This window comes from Choristoneura fumiferana, chromosome 27 (genome assembly GCF_025370935.1).
Source record: "Choristoneura fumiferana chromosome 27, NRCan_CFum_1, whole genome shotgun sequence".
Lineage (NCBI taxonomy): Eukaryota > Metazoa > Arthropoda > Insecta > Lepidoptera > Tortricidae > Choristoneura > Choristoneura fumiferana.
Window position 1 is genome coordinate 1548945 of NC_133498.1, and position 22766 is coordinate 1571710.

The 22766-nt window shown below is 38.5% G+C and overlaps 2 protein-coding genes and 1 long non-coding RNA gene across 4 annotated transcripts in view; 1 reads left to right on the top strand and 2 right to left on the bottom strand.

The window, feature by feature from the left end:
* atos (atos homolog atossa) overlaps positions 1–22766 on the bottom strand; it is a 73673-nt gene that overhangs the window by 40531 nt on the left and 10376 nt on the right. Inside the window, exon 1 of one of the 2 annotated variants that reach the window (XM_074108656.1) lies at positions 2437–2503. The exons of the other annotated variant lie outside the window; for it this stretch is intronic. Coding sequence (XP_073964757.1) covers positions 2437–2458 — 22 coding nt within the window. The 5' untranslated portion in view covers positions 2459–2503. Of the gene's footprint in view, positions 1–2436; positions 2504–22766 lie in introns of those variants that run through there. 2 annotated transcript variants of the gene reach the window in all.
* Positions 10191–13087, top strand: LOC141443408 (uncharacterized). Its single transcript, XR_012453022.1, has 2 exons — positions 10191–10746; positions 11676–13087. It is a non-coding gene; the product is annotated as an uncharacterized lncRNA (long non-coding RNA).
* On the bottom strand, positions 18275–19099 carry LOC141443218 (uncharacterized). Its single transcript, XM_074108428.1, has one exon. It carries the CDS (start codon positions 19097–19099, stop codon positions 18275–18277), a length of 825 nt encoding a protein of 274 aa, XP_073964529.1.

Here is a 22766-nt window from a genome sequence, read left to right on the forward strand (position 1 = left end):
AGACACCTGCCCTAACCTAACACAGCGAGCGGTGCCCTTTGTCGTCTGTGCGTTGACCTAGGTCTTGTCTAGACCACCCCTTATTCCCGGGGGGCTAAAGGGGGGGAGGTAAACTGAATGGAAGTTAATATATACTTTTGTTTAACTCTATTCACGATGTGACAATATCATCATCATCCCAGCCTGTTTACGTCCCACTGCTGGGCACAGGCCTCCTCTCATAATGAGAGGGCTTGGGCCGTAGTACCCACGCGGGCCCAGTGCAGATTATTAACTTCACACATACCATCGTGAAGCAGCAGTGCTTGCACTGTTGTGTTTCGGCGTGGAGAGTAAAACAGCCGGTGAAATTACTGGCACTTGAGGTATTCCATCTTAGGCCTCTAGGTTGGCATGGCAACGCATCTGCAATACCCCTGGTGTTGCAAGTATCTATGAGCGGTGGTGAACTTTTACCGTGAGGAGACCCACTTGCTCGCAACATCCAGTCGAATAAAAAATATAGATTTTAGAGGGGGGGGGACGCTCGATTTTAATGAAAATTTGCACTTTAAAGTTGGATATTTCGCAAACATATCATTGAATCGAAAAATCGTCTTTGCAAACCCCTAATGGTTTTAAAAGACCTATCCAACGATATCCCTCACTATCTATAGCCTCTTAATTTTTTTTTTGTTTTTTTTTATTGTACCATTTTGTCGGCTTAGTTGACTTTCATTATATATCTGTGCAAAATTACAGCTTTCTAACATTGATAGTCCCTGAGCAAAGCCGCGGACAGGCAGACACACATGGCGAAACTATAAGGGTTCCGTTTTTGCCATTTTGGCTCCGGGACCCTAAAAAAGCGGGAGTTCCTATTTTGGGCCTAAGTTATTTATTATTCAAAGAGTCGTATTGAATCTGCACACAAAGGGGTCTATTTAAAGGCGTGCTTGTCACTAATCAAGATATAATCAAATATGGCAGCTCTGAAGTTCATTGGCATTGGAAGGAAACAGTTTGTCTTTGTATATTTTAATAATGCTACTAAAATCAGAAATGCGAAAGTTAATCAGTTTGTGTTTGTTTTATTTTCAGTCTACGGCTGCGAATTTCTCAAAAAGTTGTCCCGCCATGAAATTTACAAGAAATCAGTTTTGTCAATAAATTATTAACACTAAGGACGAGGTTATAAAACATAAGTACAAAATATCTTGTCAGGAAAACGTCACGAAATCAGGGCAGCAGGTTTGCAGGTGGTAGGACCTTGTGCAAGGACCGCTCGGATTGCTACCACCATCTTGCTCGCTAATCCTGCCGTGAAGCAGCAGTGCTTGAACTTTTGTGTTTCAGCATGGAGAGTAAGACAGCCGGTGAAATTACTGGCACTTGAGAATTTTTTAACTACATCGAAACTTTCTATTGGATCCATCAATAAAGATTATCAGACTTTTTATCACTTTTACCACAAGGTTTTGTATATTATTTATTCATCCCAGCCTAATACGTCCCGCTGCGCACAGGCCTCCTCTCAGAACAAGAGGGCTTGGACCATAGTTCCCTCGCGGGCCCAGTGCGGATTGGGAACTTCGTACGCACCATTGAATCGCTTCGCAGGTTTGTGCTGGTTTCCTCACGATAAAATATACCTAAACTGTGGAAGATTCCGTATAAAATACGAAATCCTTAGAAAAATATTAAGTACTTAATTTTTTCGTAATGGCTACGGAACCCTATTTCATCATTTCATTTGTTCAGTTCAACAGAATTTAAAACGGCGAATTTTTGATGATCTGTTACAGTCAAAAAGACATCGATACGGCCAGTTACAAAAATATGTATAATCGACTTTATGCTCTTAACATTAAGGTCTTGTATACATATTTTTGTAACTTTGGCCGTGTCGATCTTTGCATTTGACTGTAGAAGTGAATTGGTCTTTACCTATGAAATTGGTGTTTTGCATGGAGATTTTTATTTAGCAACCAACGATGCTAGCGTTATGTAACCTATGTTCGTGTTTAAAGACACTAATAAACTAACTATGAGAATCAATTTAAAATAAAAATAAAATAGATCGGCAATTCCAACCAATTAAATACAAAATTCTGGGAACAAAAATAAAAGTGTTTTTCAACATATTTTTTTAGTACTCAAATAAATAAATACTTTGGTTTCATGACAGTCAAAATTTGCAGAACGAAGTCTAAATATCGTGTAAAATTGAATATCTTCTGTCTGTTATATTATCGAAGTCAACGATAGTTAGAAGCGTGGTAGAAAAATCGCCAATTTCATAGATAAGGACCCAATATTAGCACCTTAAGGTTAACCCAGTCAAACCAGCCGCGGAACACTAGTTTACTATTCCCCAGTCGGTAAAGAATCTAACTGGGCCGCATTTGACGGCTGGTTTGATATTGGTTATTATATGTCTATTAAAAACATACTTACTGCTACCAAAAAGGCAGAACATTGTATCACAGTACCAGTATCACTTAATTTAACTTAATTTTTCTTGTAGATAAAGCACTGATCAAGGCATCCATTTCTGAATCTACTTCAAAATATATATAAAAAATCACTTTACAAAATTAAAATTAAAACATTTCAAAAGGAAAAAAATACATCAAAAGTAAACTGAAAAATATAAGATCAAAAATTACAAGTCCAAACAATTCAAAATGAAATTAAATAAAGTAACAATAACATATTATTTTTAGACCATTTTAGCTGTAGAATCACTTCCTTGAAAATTAACAAATTGTGTTCATGTGTACATGGGACCCAAATGACCCAACATGTATTAGAACAAAAGATTTGTTTGAAAAAATAATTTACCAAAAACGATTCTTCAATGACGTAATTTTTAGTAAACAAAATTGAAACGAATCGAAAACCTTTTCCTTTTTTTCAGTCAGTTAAAAAAATTACATTCTCGATCAGTGTCAAAACGATATTAAATTACGAAAAAAAATTACACGTCTTATGAAGGCCATTTTGTAATAATTAATACCAACTGGTGGTTACAAAACGTCTGGTTTCCATATTAAAAACAAATACGTCGTTTTTCGTTGACTGATTGCATTAACTTTTCATTTTAATATTTAATTATTTATTTGGTAGGTTAAATTAGTGAAAGTTATTTAGAGCTGCATATAAAGATTATGCATTTTTTTTATACAGAACTTGGCTTGCGTTTTGTTCACAATCACGCCTGATGGTAAACGACAATGTGGACTTAAATGGCGCACGCTTGCCTGATAAATGCCCGTTCGACCAGATAAGATGTGTTTATTAATTGTCCATCCCAGCTAAATAGGTCCCGCTGCCGGGCACAGGCCTCCTCTCAGAACAAGAGGGCTAGGGCCATAGTTCTCACGCGGGCCCAGTGCGGATTGGGAACTTCACACGCACCATTAAATTGCTTCGCAGGTTTGTGCAGGTTTCCTCACGATGTTTTCCTTCACCGCAAAGCTCATGGTAAATTTCAAATGTAATTCCGCACATGAATTTCGAAAAATGGGTGGGTGCGATGCCGGGGTTTTGCTTGAGAGGCGATAGGTCAAACCACTAGGCCACGACGGCTTATTATTAATTGTATTTTATTTTAATGTATGTATATGAGAATTTACTTAGCAGGTTACTTTATAATTTATATCTATTAAATCATTTCTAAAGTAGGATTTATCATTATTTTTTAAAGATATACAACGCAGCGTAAACCTTTTTAAATAAATAAAAAAAAACTGCAACCACATCGAAAAAAAAAAACTTTTTCGAACAATTTTTTTTCTCATTATGCTACATTGATTGTAGTTCCCAAGCAACCCTCGAATCCACGCGTAGTTATTATACTAAAAATAAAAAATGAAAAAAAAAATATCCCATTCACCGAATCACTTATAATTTTGAAAAGGTTCGCGCTCGTGGTCGCGTCTGTATGTAAACTGAAACTCGAAACCTGTGGATGGTCTAGCCAGACTACCCACCAGTAACCGTCTAGACGTGGAGGGTGGGGGGACCAGAATTGCATTCTAGATGGAAGGTGTATGCAACTTGAAAAAAAGAGTAGCTTTATATGTACAGTACAGGTACAATAGGTACAGTACAGAGTGCCTAGATAAGGCAGCTGGTAGAATATCAGATCAAGCATATTAGAAAAGTCATAGTTTTAGAGATATGTATCAAATAAGCATTTTTTAACCCCCGACGTAAAAAGGGGGAGTTATAATTTTGACGCCAATTGCAGTCTGTCTATATGGCATCAAAGTGATGGACCGATGCGGTACGTTTTTTTTTCACGTAAAAGCCAGTTACGGTGATTCATAGCTATGTTTCATTAAAATCGATTCAGCCGCTTTTACATAACGTACCACACAGTCGAGTGTAAAAATATGAACTTATTCAAATTTCCAAAAATCTGTACCACAGACTCTTTATTCCGACGTAATAAGGCCGTAGTGACATATTTTAGAGTGGTTCGATTAGATACCTATTTTTGCCCTTGACTGTACCAGACATCCAGACATCGCTGACTGCAGACGTTTCACTAGACCATTTTCCCATTTACCGTTTACTTGTACTATTATCTATTCTGTGTTTTACCCCAAAACAATACAAAAATAAACAGGTGTCTCAGCTATCTCCAAGACTACATTAGTTAAAACAACTTGCCAAACTGTCATTTTTTGCAAAGCATGGCAAGCCAAAATTATAATTAGTGGCAAAAACTACGCTGGCGGTCGTGGCCTTGGTTGGAACGTCAAGTTTTGATGACAGATCACACGACGACAACAAGGCGACATTAAAGCTATTACTGATCAGTAGCTGGGGCCGTAACTCCATACCCATCATCATCATCAGCCGGAAGACGTCCGCTGCTGAACAAAGGCCTCCCCCTTAGAACGCCACAATGAACGACAACTCGCCACTAGCATCGGTTGCCCGCAACTCTCACGATGTCGTCAGTCCCATGGTGGGAGGCCTGCCTACGCTTCGTCTTCCGGTTCGTGGTCGCCACTCGAGGACTTTTCTCCCCCAAACGGTAGACCAAATTGGCGGCGGAGCAGTGGGGGACGCGGGGGGCGTAGGAGCGCGCGCGGCCGTCACGCCATTGGCTTGTTAGTTGACAGATGCGCAAACGCACACCCAGAGCTCTTGACTTATACCTAGTTCACTAGCCGTTACCAGCGACTCCGTCCGCGTAGATTTGGCTTTCACTATCCCGCGGGAACTATGCAATTTTCCGGGATAAAAACTATCCCATGTCCTTCCACGGGACTGTATACCGAATTTCATCTAAATCAGTTCAGCGGTTTACATGTGATGAAGTAACAAATAAACAAACAAACAGACTTACAAACTTTCGCATTTGTAATATTAGTTAGTGGTATTTGATATGGACCTCCGCAAAGTAACACCTGATTCAATAAACAACAAGTTAAGTTGAGACTGGTGGCGTAGGACACCAACGAATGATCTGGTCAAAGCCACGGTACAAGCCAATCTCACGGTGGATGCTGGCGGCTTCCAACCGACGCAACTGGAGGGCCATGACACAGATAGTTCAGAAGTCAATCTCCTGTATGTATGTACTTCACTTTTCATACCTACGCTCGGCGGTCGCTCTAAGGGTGTCAACTATGGCTTATGCACCAAAAAACCATCGTGGTAATCGCACTCTTATCTAGTTGTTTGATTTATTGTTGAGAATGAAACGGGTAGAATGGAAAAATAAATTAATAACAAATATTTTGAGTTTAACGTCATTGTCAGCGTCCGTTTCACTTTCGCGGGGACACACAACATTGTGTATATTGTATTTAATGTTTTCATGTGTTTTTCTGTAATTTTTTATTTTATTTGTGTTAATTTTGCTGTATATGTGTGTCTTCTGTGTAAGTGAATAAATGTCTTCTTTCTTTCTTTCTTTGTTATATTATAAATTTGTCACAGAAAATATCTTGCGGCGATTTCGTTATTGGCGAAATTCACGATTATTTAATTTTAACAACCGTCCACTAAACAGTTATAATAACTTTTTTTTGTTGCTCCATTATTACACAAAAAAAACACAGACGCGTGTCTCAAGCGGATGGCACTCGCGCTCGCACTGGTCCCAACCGGTCCGAGATACCGCGTCCGTGAGCAGTGTCTATGTGTGCGTTGCTCGAGCGCACTTGTATGGAGATTGACTTCTGAACTATCTGCGTTTTGTGTCCATGAGGTCTATTGCCAACAGTAGACGTCTGTCGATAGCTTTACGAACCTAGCACAAATTTGCACTCTTGGCAAACCGATATTTGGAGCACGTGTCTCGCGAGTGACCTTCGGCTGTTTTCGGGTGCAACAGCCGACTCCAGAGGCTATTGCACGGATCAATCACCCGGTCGAAGCCATCTTGTTTTTCAATGCGCTGAAACTTTGGCAACTAGCCTGTGCTCGCGGCTTCGCTCGCACAAATTAGGCTCCGTTTCCACCAGAGATGGGCGAGAATGCGTTGCAAGAAATGTATTTTTCATTAACCAATAGAAACACTTCATTTACTCATCCTCGCTCCGCTCAGCTGTTTTCACCAGAGATGTGCTGAGCGAGGATAGGTAAATGAAGCGTCTCTATTGGTTCATGAATAACCTAACCAACTAAAAGTTGGAAAACTCCCGACTTTGTCACTTCAAAGTTCAATATCTCAAAAACGGCTCAACCGATTTTGATAAAACATGTCAAAGAACCATCGCTAAAAAACCTGCTTTCAAATAAAACAACCCGCATTCAAATCGGTCCACCCGTTTCAGAGCTACGGTGCCGCAGACATACATAGCGGTCAAACTTATAACACCCCTCTTTTTGCGTCGGCGGTTAAAAAATACAGTTAAGCTGGTTAAAGTAAAGCCGCGGGTTCGAGGTTGATGCAGGCCGCTACCAACAAAAGCAACTCGAGGTCTATGGAGGAGGTCTACGTCCAACAGTGGACGTCGTTCGCCCTTGCGCTTGGCACGCCAGCAGGGCTACTACGAAACTCCAAAATCGAAGTTCGTATCATACCGCCCCTCTCGCTCTCGTATTAAATAGTATAAGTGTCAGAGGGACCGCACGACACTAACTTCGAGTTTCGGGTTTCGTAGTAGCCCTGCAGGCTCGCACTAACCGATTTTAGCCAAAAACTTGGGTATACGAAAAATTTCATAGTACATCTAAACTCAAAACCACGGCGCACAGAACTGTAAGTCGACACCTGAAGGACATGAAACAACAATGGCGGCGCCAAAATGTCTGCCGCTGACAAACATACAAGTACGTCATACAATAGTAGGTACCATATATGAGTATGAGTAGAGAGCGAGTCAAGTAGCATAGTGGATTATATTACAAAGGAACAAAACTATTTTTTACGGACGCTATAATTGAAGCCAGAGTGTAGCGAGCGATTCAAAGTACGAGGGAAACATATTATTTTGATTTACAGTGACACACTTCTTTTGATATCCTCTTGTAAGAATTTAAATACATTTTTGTTTTTTCCGGGATTTGCAATAGACTTTTTGCGGCAGTTTGAACTTTTTCATGTGTTAACTTTGACACTCGACAAACCCGTATTTCGTTGAAAATACGAGAATAGGGAAGACCGGCGCAGTAGTTAGTGTTTATTTTTAGAAATAACGCACAGTAGCACGTAAATCGGCCCAACTTATACCTGCCAGTAACATCGTTCATACCTTTAATATCAAAAGTTCGATCTCTTTCTGTCGTGGAACACCAATAATTCATGTTCCAAATTCATATCTCGTTTGTCTCTGTGAAAGTATCTTGGAACTGGTGCATAGACCTACTTTGTTCGGACTCATTAACGAACCAATCAGTGATTTACGAACAGGTTTTTTTTTTAACACGCTAAGGTTCGATGATAGTTAAAATATCAAAGGTTATTTTAATTCAAGTCAATGTGACAATCAGCCAAAATATTCTTGATTAATTCGAAAACACCTCAATATTAGTCAAGTCAGGCTGTAAGTGGTGTATAAATTTTAACAACTTCCTATCAAATGAATATGTCGCTAAAGTCAAACTTTCAGGTTGACACTCTTTTTATCGACCTTATCCTAAACCCCAACGCAAAAAGTGGGATGTTATTTATAAGTTTGACCCCAATGTCTGTGTGTGGCATCGTAGGCATCGTAGCTCTCAAATGCATGGACCGATTTCGATGCGGTTTTCTTTACGTGAAAACGAGTTGCCTTGCGCTGGCTCCTAGCTATGTTTCATTCATTCAAAGTCAACTTTAGGCCGCTTGTAGACGTCCGTTTTTTTTACCGGACAACGGACCGTTTCTTTCGCCGGACTTGCGGCGTTGTATGGCTCACAATGAATGTGTGTACATGCAGTCATGCACCGTGTTTATTTAACGTTTGGGCTCCACAGAAAACCAGCGTTACTGCACATAATGTGCGGCAACACATGCTGAGTGGAGACCCTTTTTGGTATCCTGCTGTGTCACCTAGTAACATAGTTTTAGTGCTAGTTCTAGTCTTAGTTTTAGGTGGTACATTTTTGGAGCCAAAATAAACTTTTCTTTCTTTCTTTCTTTCTTTCTTTCTTTCACCGGACACTTGTCCGGCGACTTAGCCATACAACTCTCTCTCTCTCTCTTGCAGGTGGTAGGACCTTGTGCAAGGTACGCCCGGATTGCTACCACCATCTTGCTCGTTAATCCTGCCGTGAAGCATCAGTGCTTGCACTGTTGTGTTTCGGCGTGGAGAGTAAGACAGCCGGTGAAATTACTGGCACTTGAGGTATCCCATCTTAGGCCTCTAGGTAGGCAACGCATCTGCAATCTCCCTGGTGTTGCAGGTGTCTATGGGCGGTGGTGATCTCTTACCATCAGGAGACCCACTTGCTCGTTAAACATCCAATCGAATAAAAAAAAAAAAAAAAAACGCAAGTCCGGGAAAAAACTGTACGTTGTCCGGTGAAAAAACTGACGTCTACAAGCGGCCTTAGGGTGGTTGACCAGAAAATTTTAACACTAAGGGCGCTGGTGCACTACAAGTGCACTGGAAAAATATGGCCCGGAACGGGGAAAAGTAAAATGTCGGACGGTAAAATTACGTATAGTGCACAAACTACTACATAAATTTGTATCGGATATGGCACGCTATAAAATTACATACTAACTAGTTTGTGCACTATACGTAATAGTCCAAACATCAATTAACGCGTCCAATTAATTAGTCCCAAGCAAACATCGATCGCGGCGAAATGCGTCTAGTGTAAAATATCTATCTATCTATCTATATAAATAAAAATGAATCGTAAAATGTGTTGCTAAGCGCAAAACTCGGGAACGACTGGTCCGATGTCGCTAATTATTTTTTTTTTGTGTTCATTACCGTCAGGTGAAGGTTTTTATGGAAGAAAATACAGAAAAAAAACAACGGGGGCGAAGCCGCGGGTAATAGCTAGTGTAAAATAAAATACTTAACAAAAAATGAGATGCTACAAATGAATTATACTAAAATGTGTGTGTGTGCGTGCGTGCGTGCGTGCGTGCGTATGCGTGTGTGTGTGTAAAAAGCTACGCGAAAAATTGCGTCAGGTCCAAGATTCTATTGAAATTTTGTTAGTTCGAGGTGAAATGCTATTCGGTGAATCGCTACAAAGAAAATATGCTTTTGAGATAAAAAACGAACAAATGATTGTACCGTCTGACATTTTACTTTTCCCCATTCCGGGCCGTTTTTCCGCTCCGCTCCTTCGTGCAGAAGCACCCTAAATCAAGATTTATTTTCCGCAAGCGGACGTTATGTAGCAAATGACATTTACGGAAACTCGCGATATTACATAATAAGATTATTTATTGGCATGGCTTCTTTGCAATGCACGAACAGCGCCTCCTAGCGGAACGTTTGCGATGTTCGTGTTTCCATACAAATTGAGATTTTGCGTGAACGCGATCGAGACGTATTTTGTGACCGAAAACTTACACTAGGGGGACTGTTTTGTGCCCACTAGCACGTTCCTATAACGGTCATGGCATGATACGGTGTAATTTGTAGACTGTAGAGACCTTTAGAACCAGAAAATATAAAAAAATTAAAGGTTTTTAGCTGACTGCACTTTCCGCTGATTGTAAGTACATCAGTAGCGTGGCACTGTAATAACTATTCCAATATAAGTTTTTATTTTCATGGGACACTTGACACCAATTGACAACATTTCAATTTTTTTGCCTGGTGTTTTTTTATGCTCAATAAATAGTAGTTTGAAAACTAGGAGACCCATATTTTTTCTTTTCGTGAAATTCGTATTCCAACTTAGTCAAAAATAATTTTGAAATCTCGAAAAATTCAAAAACGCTTGTAAGGCTGAATCTACACATTGTCATTGCCTGGGCCATGAAAAAAAAAAACAAGCTACGGGTTGTCATTTTGACGTTGTTTTTGAATTTTGATTGACGTTTGTTTGGTTTGGTTTGAGTAATGGTTTGTGGCTGTGATTTGATGTTGGTTTTTATTGTATTTTAATTTTTCGCATTTTTCTGGACTGAATTGGAAATAATTGACAATAAAAATGAATAAACGAGTTCGTAAGTTAGATCCCCTCGTTACTTGCTTCGTTCCCACCTGCAAAAATACAGTTATAAAGAATCGTAAAAAACATTTTTTCCACGTGCCGAGGTCTTCGAGAGTACAATGGTGTGCTGCTGTAAATAAAACAAACGTACCAAAAACTGGTAGTCTTTACATTTGCGAAGATCATTTGAATGTAAGTAAGTATCTACTTATCTACAATATAACCTATGTATTTTAATCGTAGAACAAGATTGTTTTCTAGAGATGGGCCGGATCCTGGTTTGCTGGGTAATGGGTAACGGGTACCCGGCATAATTTTTGCCGAATCTGCCGGGTAACCGGCAAAATTACCCGGCATTAAAATACCTTCCATATCCACCGCTCGGAAGGGCGAAGCTGTGTGGGGTGAGGCAGAGAGTGACACTCAGTTTGATTTGTTTTTACATCACAATCTGTCGAATTTAAAGTTTGATTATTGATTCACAACATTAAAAAATTTTAAAAATTAGTACTTAAATATCTCAATGACTAGTTGCTATAATAATGATTAATAAATGAGAAAGTCGTGGCCTAGTGGTTTGACCCATCGCCTCTCAAGCAGAGGATTGTGGGTTCAAACCCCGGCTCGCACCTCTTTGAGTTTTTCGAAATTCATGTGCGGAGTTACATTTGAAATTTACCACGAGCTTTGCGGTGAAGGAAAACATCGTGAGGAAACCTGCACAAACCTGCGAAGCAATTCAATGGTGTGTGTGAGTGAAGTTCCCAATCCGCACTGGGCCCGCGTGGGAACTATGGCCCAAGCCCTCTCATTCTGAGGGGAGGCCTGTGCCCTGCAGTGGGACGTATATTGGCTGGGAGTATGAAATAACTTGATCTAATACTAAAATCTGTTAAAATTATAAGTTGATTTAAATAAAAGCGCAATAACCATTTTCCTATGAAAACAGTTGGTTTCTTTTTTTTTATTATTACATGTTATCCGGTATCTGGCCGGATCCTGAAAAAGTGCCGAAACTGCCGGGTACCGGATCCTAGCCGGGTACCCGGTGCATCTCTTTGTTTTCCTTGATTTGCCTGTTTTTTGACGATTACTAATGAATTGTTCTCATTTTATTCTAGCTGGAAGAAGCATTACTAAACTACCAAGATTGGATGGACCAAAAAACCAATAGACCCCGACTGAATCCCCAAGTCCCAAATTATTTAATGAACATAAATAAAGACCCACGTCTTCTGCCATCAACATCCACATCAACAGTTAATGTAGATCCTGTACCAAATGTGCAAGAAAAAGGTGTGCTGTGCATTCCTGGCTGTTCTCATAAATCTATCCAAGTAAAACCCACTATGGTCAATCGCTTGGTTGGTGCAAGGATTTTCAGAAAAAGGAAACTTTTACATTCATTTGAAGAAGAGTCATCAGAGGGACATGATCCATCGACAGTTGGAAGTACAACAGAATTTTCTGAAAATGAAAGTTCTAGTAACTTACCAATACAAAAAAGTTTAGCTGGCAGGTCTTTTATGTTAAGTTTAATAGAAAAAAAACCGTTTTCATATATTGGTGTTCCTAAACAATATTATTGGATTATTCAATATATTGCAAAAGAATTAAAGATACCTTCTTTACATATTATAATAACATTTTATAAGTTAAAAAATAATGAAACATTCGCCAAAATAAAAGACCTTTTTGAAATTTCATTAACTACATTGTGGAGAATATTTAACAAATCTTTGAAAGCACTGAGTTTATTTTTTAGACAAGTAATATATTGGCCAACAGCCCTGGACATTAAGAGGAACCTTCCTACTGCTTTTACTACAAGCAAATGTTCAGGCAATAATAGATTGCTTCGAGGTAGAAATAGAAAAGCCTAAAAAACCTGTAGACCAGGCCCTTACATGGTCCCAATACAAGAATTGTAATACCATAAAGTATTTGATAAGTGCTACCCCAGATGGTTTTATAAATTTCGTGTCCGAAGGTTATGGAGGACGTATTAGTGACATGTATTTAGTTGAACAAAGTGGATATTTAGAGATAATACCAGCTAATGCTACTATACTAGCAGACAGGGGTTTCAAGCATTTAGAATCACATTTAGTTAAGAAATCTGTAAAAGTTCTGCGCCCGCCTAGTGTACTCAAAGGCACAAAAATGACAAAAGCAGAGGTGATTGATAGTAAAATTTTAGCTAGTTTACGCATACATATAGAAAGGGTTATCAGGAGGGTAAGACTTATTAAAATGTTGAAGCCACATGCTGTTGTAAATAATAAATTATTAAACATACTAGATGATGCAGTGGTAGTTGCTTGTGGACTTATAAATTTACAGTCGCCTGTCATAAGGAAGTATTAGGCATTGGAAGGCCAATTTAGGCCAAAATCAGTGAATAATTATTAATTTTGGGTTTTTATTTATCAAAGTGTACAATATTCAAGAAAACTGTATGTTATATTTGTATAATTTTTGATAACTGTGTGTTACTATAAATGGTATAACTAATAAAAGAGACACAATACGATTCATTGACTTTTATTTATCATAATGTACAATATCTAACATTTTCCTAAAAATAAATTTCTCCCAAAACATTTCACCTTCTTTCACTAACTTTTCTGCAAACAATCTGTCATAGTACACCCAGTGTTCATGGTAGGATTTATTTCTTTCGAAGTCTGGATCAGCTATACATAATAAAGCTTTTTTCATGTTCATCGCCAACATTTGCAGCTGTATTTGGGCATTACATTTAGCCGATATCACACTATCTTTAACATAGCTTTCCATAGTTTTATTACTACTAGGGCATTTGATTTCTACGGTGAAGCCATGTTCTACACATAATCCATCTGGTGATGCCCCTACAAAAGGTGTGATTAATTTAAATCCACATTGAATTATTTCAATATTCATTTTTTTCATTATTTCATTCACCACTTCTTTTTCCAAACGTTTTCCTCTTTTGATAGCCTTTGTTTCAGGAATCTTATAACCTCCAAGAATGGATTTAACTAATGCTCCATCAGTGCTGCACTTTGTGCATTCATAAATCTTTGATGCAGTAACTCGCCCCTGCCTTAAAATATGCCACAGCTGACTGTGAGCTTGGCTGCGTGTTTGGTTTTCAATTTCATCAATTACCTCTTTAGTTAATTTATTTTCGACAAAGATTTTCAATTTTGTGTAATCTGTTAACTCATCTTGGGATGAACTAGTTGTATAGTAATCCAGTAAAAGCTTGAAAACTCTGAAACTATCCAATGTTATTACTGTATTGTTATAGTCAGAAAACAAAGAATCTTGCATATTTCTTTTCCGACATTCTTGTAAAAATGCAGCTTTTTTAAGAGAATTGGGAAGATTGGTTGTTGCTGGCAAACGTTTTCCCATTTCTTTGGCTAAAATACATTTATCTTGAGTCACTGCCGCCGAGAGTTTTGGCTGGATCCAATAGCAGCGCACAGATGTGACTGAAGGCTCTTCAGTCCGCTTAATAAGCCACATGATAAAACAAATTGAATGTTTGCATCCACCCTGACTTGCAGCACAATCTTCACATTTCACATCCAATATTGTTTCTTCTGCCTCGTTAATGCTTGCGACAACTGAGTACATTTTAGTACGAACTCGGTGCTCAGGAGTTACTCTGCCCTTGATAAAGCACACAGCATTCTCTCGTTTCACTTCCACATAGCCTACAGAAGTTTCGACGTAAGCATCCCTTGATGACAATAAAACCTTAGCTCCCCGGATCTCGGCAACGTTAAAGGAGTCGTTTTCACGCATGTATTGCAACAACATCATATAGTCCACCTTGGGAAGGTTGCGGCTGTCTGCCATGGCATAACCGTCCGAAACTTTCATGGCAAATCAATTTATTAAATATAACAATGCTTTTTCAATACAAAACGAACAACCTCGGCCACACCTCGGCTAACAACACAACACTGCAGGGCTACTACGAAACTCGAAGTTCGTGTCGTGTGGTCGTCCCTCTAACACTTACACTATTTAATACGAGAGCGAGAGGGACCGCACGACACGAACTTCGAGTTCCGAGTTTCGTAGTAGCCCTACTGATATTTGAAATGACACCGATATTTTTTGACATTGACACCTTTTTGACATTTGGCATTTTTGAAGAAGAAGAAGAAGAAAGAAAGAATTTATTTGAAATATAACAAGGTTACAATTTAGATTCATCGGCGGACTCCGCACTAGACTCTGGGCCTGTATCGCGGAGACCAGAGAATTTACAATTTACAGCAGTTACTTAAGTAATTGAACTACTTAATACTAAGTTGACACAAAGCAAATTCTTAACCTAAAGTGGGCGTGTGTGTGTGCGTGTGTGTGCGTGTGTGTGTGCGTGTGTGTGTGCGTGTGTGTGTGCGTGTGTGTGTGTGTATGTGTGTGTGTGTGTGTGTATGTGTGTGTGCGCGTGTGTATAAGTGTGTAAATTTAATTACAGGCTGCCTGCAATAACCTCCTCAGTTTCATCGTAGCTAAGAGTCATCAACCACGTTTCAATAACTTTTTTGAGATTTTTTTGGGATAACTTTTTCATATTTCTTATATGCTTACACGCTTTATTGTAAATGTATGTATGGGAGTAAGGTGGCAATCGCCTCGCAAATGTTGTTCTTATGGTCGGTGTCGGTATTTTATATTTGCGTTGTTTGGTAAGGTTTGCAAAATCTTTGGATGAGACAGTTAACTTGTGGATTACTGTAGTTACTTTTGAAATAAATAATTGACGTACACGTAAGACTTTAGCTACACAATAAAGTTCATTAGTGGGGAATCTGCGAGGTTTACTTAGCATGACCTTAAGCACTGCTCGTTGAGCAGTCTCCAGTTCTCTCAAAGTAGTTTTAGCGATGCCACCCCATGCCAACAGGCAGTATGTAAGGGCAGACTGGCATAAGGCTTTATAAACTAATGTTAATATATATTTAGGTGCAGATTTACGTAGGGACTTGACGATAAAAATAGTTTTTCTGATTTTACCAGCTAATGAGGAAACATGTTCTTTAAAAGAAAGATTTTTATCAACTACTACACCAAGATACTTAATCATGTCAACATTTTCTGTGGATGGACAGTTACAGTTTAAAGATGGATTAGAGTTCGGTGAGCATGAGTGTATTCTAAGTTTAATCGTTTCAGGTGGGCTAGAAGAGCGTGTTTTGTGAAAGGGGAGGAATTTTGTCTTTTTAACGTTTAATGTTAAAAGGTTTTTACTTAACCAAAGCGCAATTTTAGACATTTCCTTTTCAGCTGTTTGTAAGACAGCGTCCCAGGAGTTTTCGTGGAATAGAATAACCGTGTCATCAGCGTAGCATATTAGGTCTGATTCTTGAATTGGGATGTTAAATATATCATTCATGTAAATGGCAAAAAGAGTTGGACCTAGTATGCTACCCTGAGGGACTCCATAGCTTACAGGGAGCTGTTCGCTAACTAGAGATCCGACTTTTACACACTGCCTACGATTCGTAAGATAACTGCGGAACCATTCAAGTGTAATACCTCTAATACCCATGCTGGCGAGTTTTTGTAGCAGTATTGGAATCGAGACTGTGTCAAATGCCTTAGCTAGGTCAAGGAAGACGCCGAGGCAACATTTATTTTGATCTAAATAATAAGCTATTCGTTTTGTTAATAGTACTACGGCGTCTTCCGTTGACTTCTTTCGTCTGAACCCAAACTGTTTATCAGCAAGAAGGGATTGGTTTTCAAGATATTCTACTAGACGCTTGCTTACTATTTTTTCTAGGAGTTTGGAAAATATGCTTAACAAAGTAATGGGTCTGAAATTAGTTGGGGACGTTTTATCGCCATCTTTGTGTATTGGTGACACAACGCCCAGCTTCCATACGTTAGGAAACCTCCCATTTGCTAAACTTAGGTTAAAAATATGCGTCAAAGGTGCTACTATATATGGATGGATCAGTTTGATTAGCAGAGGAGTATATCCATCGAAACCAGGGGCGCTACCCAGCCGAAGGTCTTTGATTAATTCAGTAACTTCTTTATCGTCAGTAGGTAAAAGAAACATGGAGTTTACTGGAGCATTATTATTGCTGACTTCGGCTGCGAGAGTATTTTCAGTCATTTCTAGTTTATTTAACGTTTCGTCTGCTAGCATTTTACCAATCTTTGAAAAATATTCGTTACAAGCATTTAACGAGTTAATTGGATTAGCGGAACAGAGGAGAGATGCGGCGTCATTTTTAGTCTTTGAGATCTTGCATATACTTTTAATGTTGTGCCAAAGCTTCTTAGGATCATTTTTGCTGTCTAGTAAGAGTTTATTCTCGTAACTAGATTTAAGCCTATGCAGTAAATTTGTGAGAAAGTTACGGTATCTTTTATAAGTTACTTGAAGAATAAGGTCATTTGGATTTTTTCTAGCCTGAAGGTGGAGGAAGTCGCGGTTACGCTGACATTTAATCAGGCCAGGAGTAATCCATGGCTTGACATTAAATCTAGTTCGAGATACAACAACATCTTTCATGTTTGTGCGAATAGCATTATTTAATGTATTAACCAGAAATGTTGTTGCACTGTCTACATCATTTGTTTCGAAGATAGGTGACCAGTCTACAGATTTTAAATTGTTAACAAGCGCAGTGTGATCTATTATAGTTTTTGTGCGTTTGGGTGCATCAGGGTTAAGCTTTACTCTGGGTAATCCTAAAATACATAAATCATGATCTGTAATACCAGACTGCGCTACAAATCCATTACCTCCGATTCCGTTTTTGACAAAAATATGGTCTAGACAAGCTTGTCCTCTAGTTGGAGTTGTGATAGCGGGGAGCAGTAAGTGCTCGGTAAGAAGACACAGGTATTCAGAACATTGCTCACTTAGTGGGAAGTTACAAATATCTAAGTTCAGGTCACCTGCTACAATCGTAATTTTGCTGTTGTTCCCTTCTCGCAATAATGTTTCCAAGGACGTTAAAAATTCGTCTATTAATGAAAAGGATGGAGAGCGATAAATACCTATTATATTTACATCTGTTCCTAGGGAGATTTTTAAACAGTTGCAATCGTTCATCAGAGGTTCTGACACATTTGCGTTCCATGAGTCACTGATGTAAACTACTACGCCACCACTTTTGTTTATGAACTTTTTTGTACGATGACTGTAGTATCCATCGATCACAGGTAAGTACATGCCTTCTGCAAGCCAGCACTCAGTTAGTACGATAACGTCAAAGGTTACTTTTAATCGCTTTAAGGTTACAATAAACTCGTTAAAATTCTTTTGAATACTGCGTATGTTGAAAGTGAGGATTTTAAATTGTGAATTAGAAACCGAAATAGCTTCACCACACTTCTCCAGGCTCTCAAACGTGCGACAGTTGATTTTCAGTAGTTGATCTGCTTCTGTTACGTAGTCCAGTTATCTAGTTTGTTTAAGTAAAAATTAGACAAGGTCAGTATAAAGTTAGCGCTTGAGAGACTGTTACGAAGTGTTGCCAGCTGATCGGTAAAATTAGGTAATGCCTGTATGTAGTGAAAATTAATTACATTAGTGTAGAAAAAGTGTGTGAGTGAGTGTGTTGTGTGTGTATGTGAGTGTAGTATGTATAGTAAGTATTTAATATTATTTATACTAATGTTGAGATCAGTTCGTGGAATAAAATATAATATTTTTAACTTATAAAGAAAAATAATTATTATTGCGAAAACAAGTTTACGTGGTTCTATCCTGTCCGGCTTGTCCAGCCGGTCCAACCCTTTGTTCCAGGTCGTCCAGAGAAGATATGCGGGAGCTCGGCTTGTTGTCATTTTCGCGAACGTAGATGACACCGTTCCGAGTCCAACAGTAGCGGAAGCCGTTTGCAGTAGCCCGCAGCCTGGCTTCGCGAAATAACAATCTATTTTCTCGCGTGAGTCGTTCATTTACATACAGCTTCCGCGGAGCTCCGCCTACAATAGTTTCCGATGTCAGGTTGCGTCTGGCTTTTGCAGCCTTAAGTAGTTCGTCTCTCTTTTGCCGGCGTAACAGTTTAACTCGAATTGGGCGCGGCTTATGGTCGTCATTACTATTGAGTTTAGAGCCCCTTGGGCGCATGGGTCCGACTCGGGCGATGTCGTCGACGTCCGTTTCCAGCAATTGAACCCCGATAATTTGTGATGTTGTGAGCAATATATGGGTGAGGTTCTCAGTATCACTCTCTGGCACACCAACGATCTCCAATTCGTTCCTCATCGAATGTTGTTCTTGAGCATTGACTTGTTGTTGTAGGTGAGCTACAGATGATTTTAATGTAGCAATTTCAAAGTCTGCCTGTTCGAGCTTCGTCAAAAATTGCGCGTGTTTATCAGTCAGGGAGACCGATAGGATCGATATCTGCTCTTTAAGTTCAATGACCTCTTGTCTAAGTAAACTTATTTCATTATTTTGAGTTTTCATCTCGCTTAGGTCTTGTCTGAGTTGACGCAACTCGGCGAGAGCGTCAGGGGTTTGAATCTCGTCGTTGGACTTCCCTTTATTAAGCTTCGAGTTCTTACTCATGGTTGTGTTATTGTTTCGCAGAAACTATGAAGGAGGTTAGTTCACGTCGCATGCACCTTTACATGTGTCTTGGTAAGGTTAGTAGGTATGCAAGTCTCATTTAAAATTTATAAAAATGATTGTTTTACAGAAAAGTTAGTTATTATTATCATTCACGAGTTCTAGTTAAACCAGCGCGGCATTCCTAGAACTCAACACAGCTCAAAGACGTGCGGGTGAGAGCGAGAGGGCCAGTCGTGCGGAGTGCGTGCGAAGCGAGAAGCGGCAATTCCAAGAAGCGGCCGATCGGTGAGCTCGACGCGCAGGAATATTTTGGAATTTGGAAGTTTTTGAAGATGTTTTGTTTAATATCTCGTACAGCACTGTGAATATTGTAATTTCGTTTTCACTAATAGTTACCTTTGTCCTCTAACTTTATTTTTATGACGGTCACTGAAGCTAAACACCACTTTAAACTCTATTTTACGAATAAAATTCACGGAGCAAAGCGACGACGATGTTCACTGTACGGTTCCCGCGCGCCGAGTGCTTTTATTCATAATAATTAGATGGGCAAAGGTAAATACTATGACAATGCCTCACTTTGGATTTTTTGAAGATTTTTGTGAATATTTCGTTAAATAAGTAATAAAAAAAAATAAAAAAATATGGAATGGAATACTTAAACATAAAGCTCTAAATGGTTGTCGGTACTTTAGTAATTATTTAAAATTGAAATGTTGTGAATTGACCTAGTCCCAAACTATTCAAACAAAGCTTCTTAAGAGGCAACGGATAAACATACTTTATATACCTAGATAAATACATACTTAAATACATATTAAACATCCAAGACCCGAGAACAAACATTCGTATTATTCATACAAATATCTGCCCCGGCCGGGGATCGAACCCGGGACCTCAAGCTTCGTTGTCAGGTTCTCTAACCACTTGACCATCCGAACGTCCTTGTTGAATTGCCTAAAGTTTTTTTACCTTTTTTTCGTGATAAAGTCTATTCGTGATAAAGTCTATTCGTGATTAAGTTTTCGTGATAAAGTCGTTCGTGAAAAAGTTTTCGTGAAATAGTTTTCGTGATATAGTATTTTCGTGATAAAGTCTATTCGTGATAAGTTTTTTCGTGATAAAGTCGTTCGTGAAAAAGTTTTCGTGAAAAAGTTTTTCGTGATTAAGTACTGACACCACTGCATCTAACTAATTATAAGTAACACCATAGATTAACACCTGTGTATGTTAGAGCTGAATAAATTGATTGCATTTAATTTCAATAAATAACATATTAATGCACCTGTTTCTTTTTAAAAATAATGAAGAGTTTCCTTTCAGTAAATTTGCCTTTCTGCAGCATTTAGACTTTAAGATATAATTATGTATGACTACATAAATATGTTTTTTTTTTGCTACAATGTAACCGCCGGATGAAGACGACGAAATTCCCAGAATGTCTCGGTATTTCCCGTAAACACTGCTGAGTCATTATTCCTCAATATTTGAATAGTTGATCACATTACATTGTTTTGTTAAAAACATTGATAACAAGTGTCGTGGTACTATAACAACTCGATTCCCATCTGGTTGACTAAATGTCTTAAGTGACGATGGTGATGAGATGACAGTATGGTGATATGCATTAAGTACAGTCGAAGTAAAAAAAGGTTCGTCACCTTAAGATCTATTTTTGTTTGCTCAGTATGAGCGATAATCTGCTTTACCAATTGAGTATGACATACTGCATCAAACTGTCAACCTGTTAAACATAATCTTGTTTAAAGGTGCCCATAGCAACCCTACCACTACACCTTGGCACCGAATAGAACATTATTTGATTCAAACTCTTACGACGCTGTTTATAAAAAAGGTTTGGTATTGATATGAAACTAGATATATGTTAGAGGTGTATACTATGTTGACCCTTATTATCATGTCAAGTAAATATAATTTGATATGCCCTTGTCTACTTAGTGCTTTGGTTTCAAAACGTACTAAGAGTCTATGACTGTATAAAGGAATCAATTTAATAACTGACGAAGGTTTCCCTACTCCCACTGTACAGTCACATGCATTTAATATCTGCTACACCAAAACGTGCAAAAATATCGGACATGTCCTACTGACTGGCCCTATAAATAGAGTCATACGTATCGTTTGTTGTCAGATAGACATAGGTGCTGTACAGTGCAATAAGTCCAACAGAACTCTCGTCAAGAGAGTATATGACTCCTGGCTCGCCGTAGAAAGTTCTCACAGTATACTTTGTTTCAGTTAAAATGACCAAAATGCACTTAACATTTGGATTGGATTTTTACAACTTCTTTTGTTGCTAAATATGAAAGGAAAAGAACAAAGAGACATAATAAAACTGACCGAAGACCTTCTTGATCTTTAAAATGAAAGATTTTTTTAGGCCGTCTATATTGTAATGCAAAAAAGATAAAAAAATACATAGTTCATATTCTTATGGCTACTAATAACATTAAATAAAATTTACATATTAATATCCAAATACAATTACAGTGCGGCTAACGTTCAGGTAAAAATGTCTTTTTAATACCTACTATTTAAACATTATACAAAGTGATTTTGACACAGTATATAATTATTTTTTCTAGAAACGCACGTCGTGCAGTGTAATACCGACAAACAACATCAAAACTATCAAGATTGTTTGTTCACAGTATACTTTGGGCCTACCGACACACGTGCGTAATTGTTTTACAACCCTACTTGAAGATAACAATTAAACAATAGATGTTGGAATTGGTTGGTTTTAAGTACTTTTCGTCATTTTAACTAAAACAAACTATAAGTGTCATAGTAATTTTCCTTGTCATGCAATGCGATGTCATTACGACATTTACTGCGTTAAGGTTCCACAGTCACACGAATCAGTTTCTACCAGGACACAATAAAAACCAGGATGTCGGTCCATTGACCTGGCAGGGTTCAACCGCCTATCACCTTCACCGTGTTTCGACAAAAACAGTTGCTTTATGATAGCCTGGTAACCGCTGCGCAATTTCCAGTATTGGGATTACGTCATGCACGTTGACTGCGCGGTTGCTATGGTGCCCTAGTACCTCTGAGCTTGCTTTGGACAGCTTTCAAAGCTTTTTATGTGTGTGCGCATGCGTGCGTGCGTGTGTTTATTTGTTTGTGCAGACCAGTTCGAAATATAAAATATAAAGTTTAAAATTAATAAATTACGAAATACATAATGGTCATCTGATATAACATAATTTTCGGTGAAAATATTGAATAAATAAAAAAAAGTTGGTATAAATTTCATTCTTAATACAAGCTTTTTTTGCTGACTGTACTTTTTGTCCACTTTACTTGCATTGTCACCCAAACTACATTTGAATACCCGTTGAAGAGTTCCGTCCTGCAGAGACGATCCTGGCCGGCCTTCCAGGATGTCACTACCACTTCCAGAATTGTGTGCCAAATTTCAAGTCAAGCCCACTACTGGGAGTTAGTCGAATGTAACTTGCAAGATTTGACAACAGACAGACAGACAACGGGACATGTGAATTGAGGTGAAACTAAATAAAAGCTTGTAACAAACTTTCATGGTCTGTAATCTACAGATTGATTAGGTTAGGTTTATTTTTATAACAATAATCCTGTAAGGATGAAAATTAACATTAACAAATAACCATTATGTACC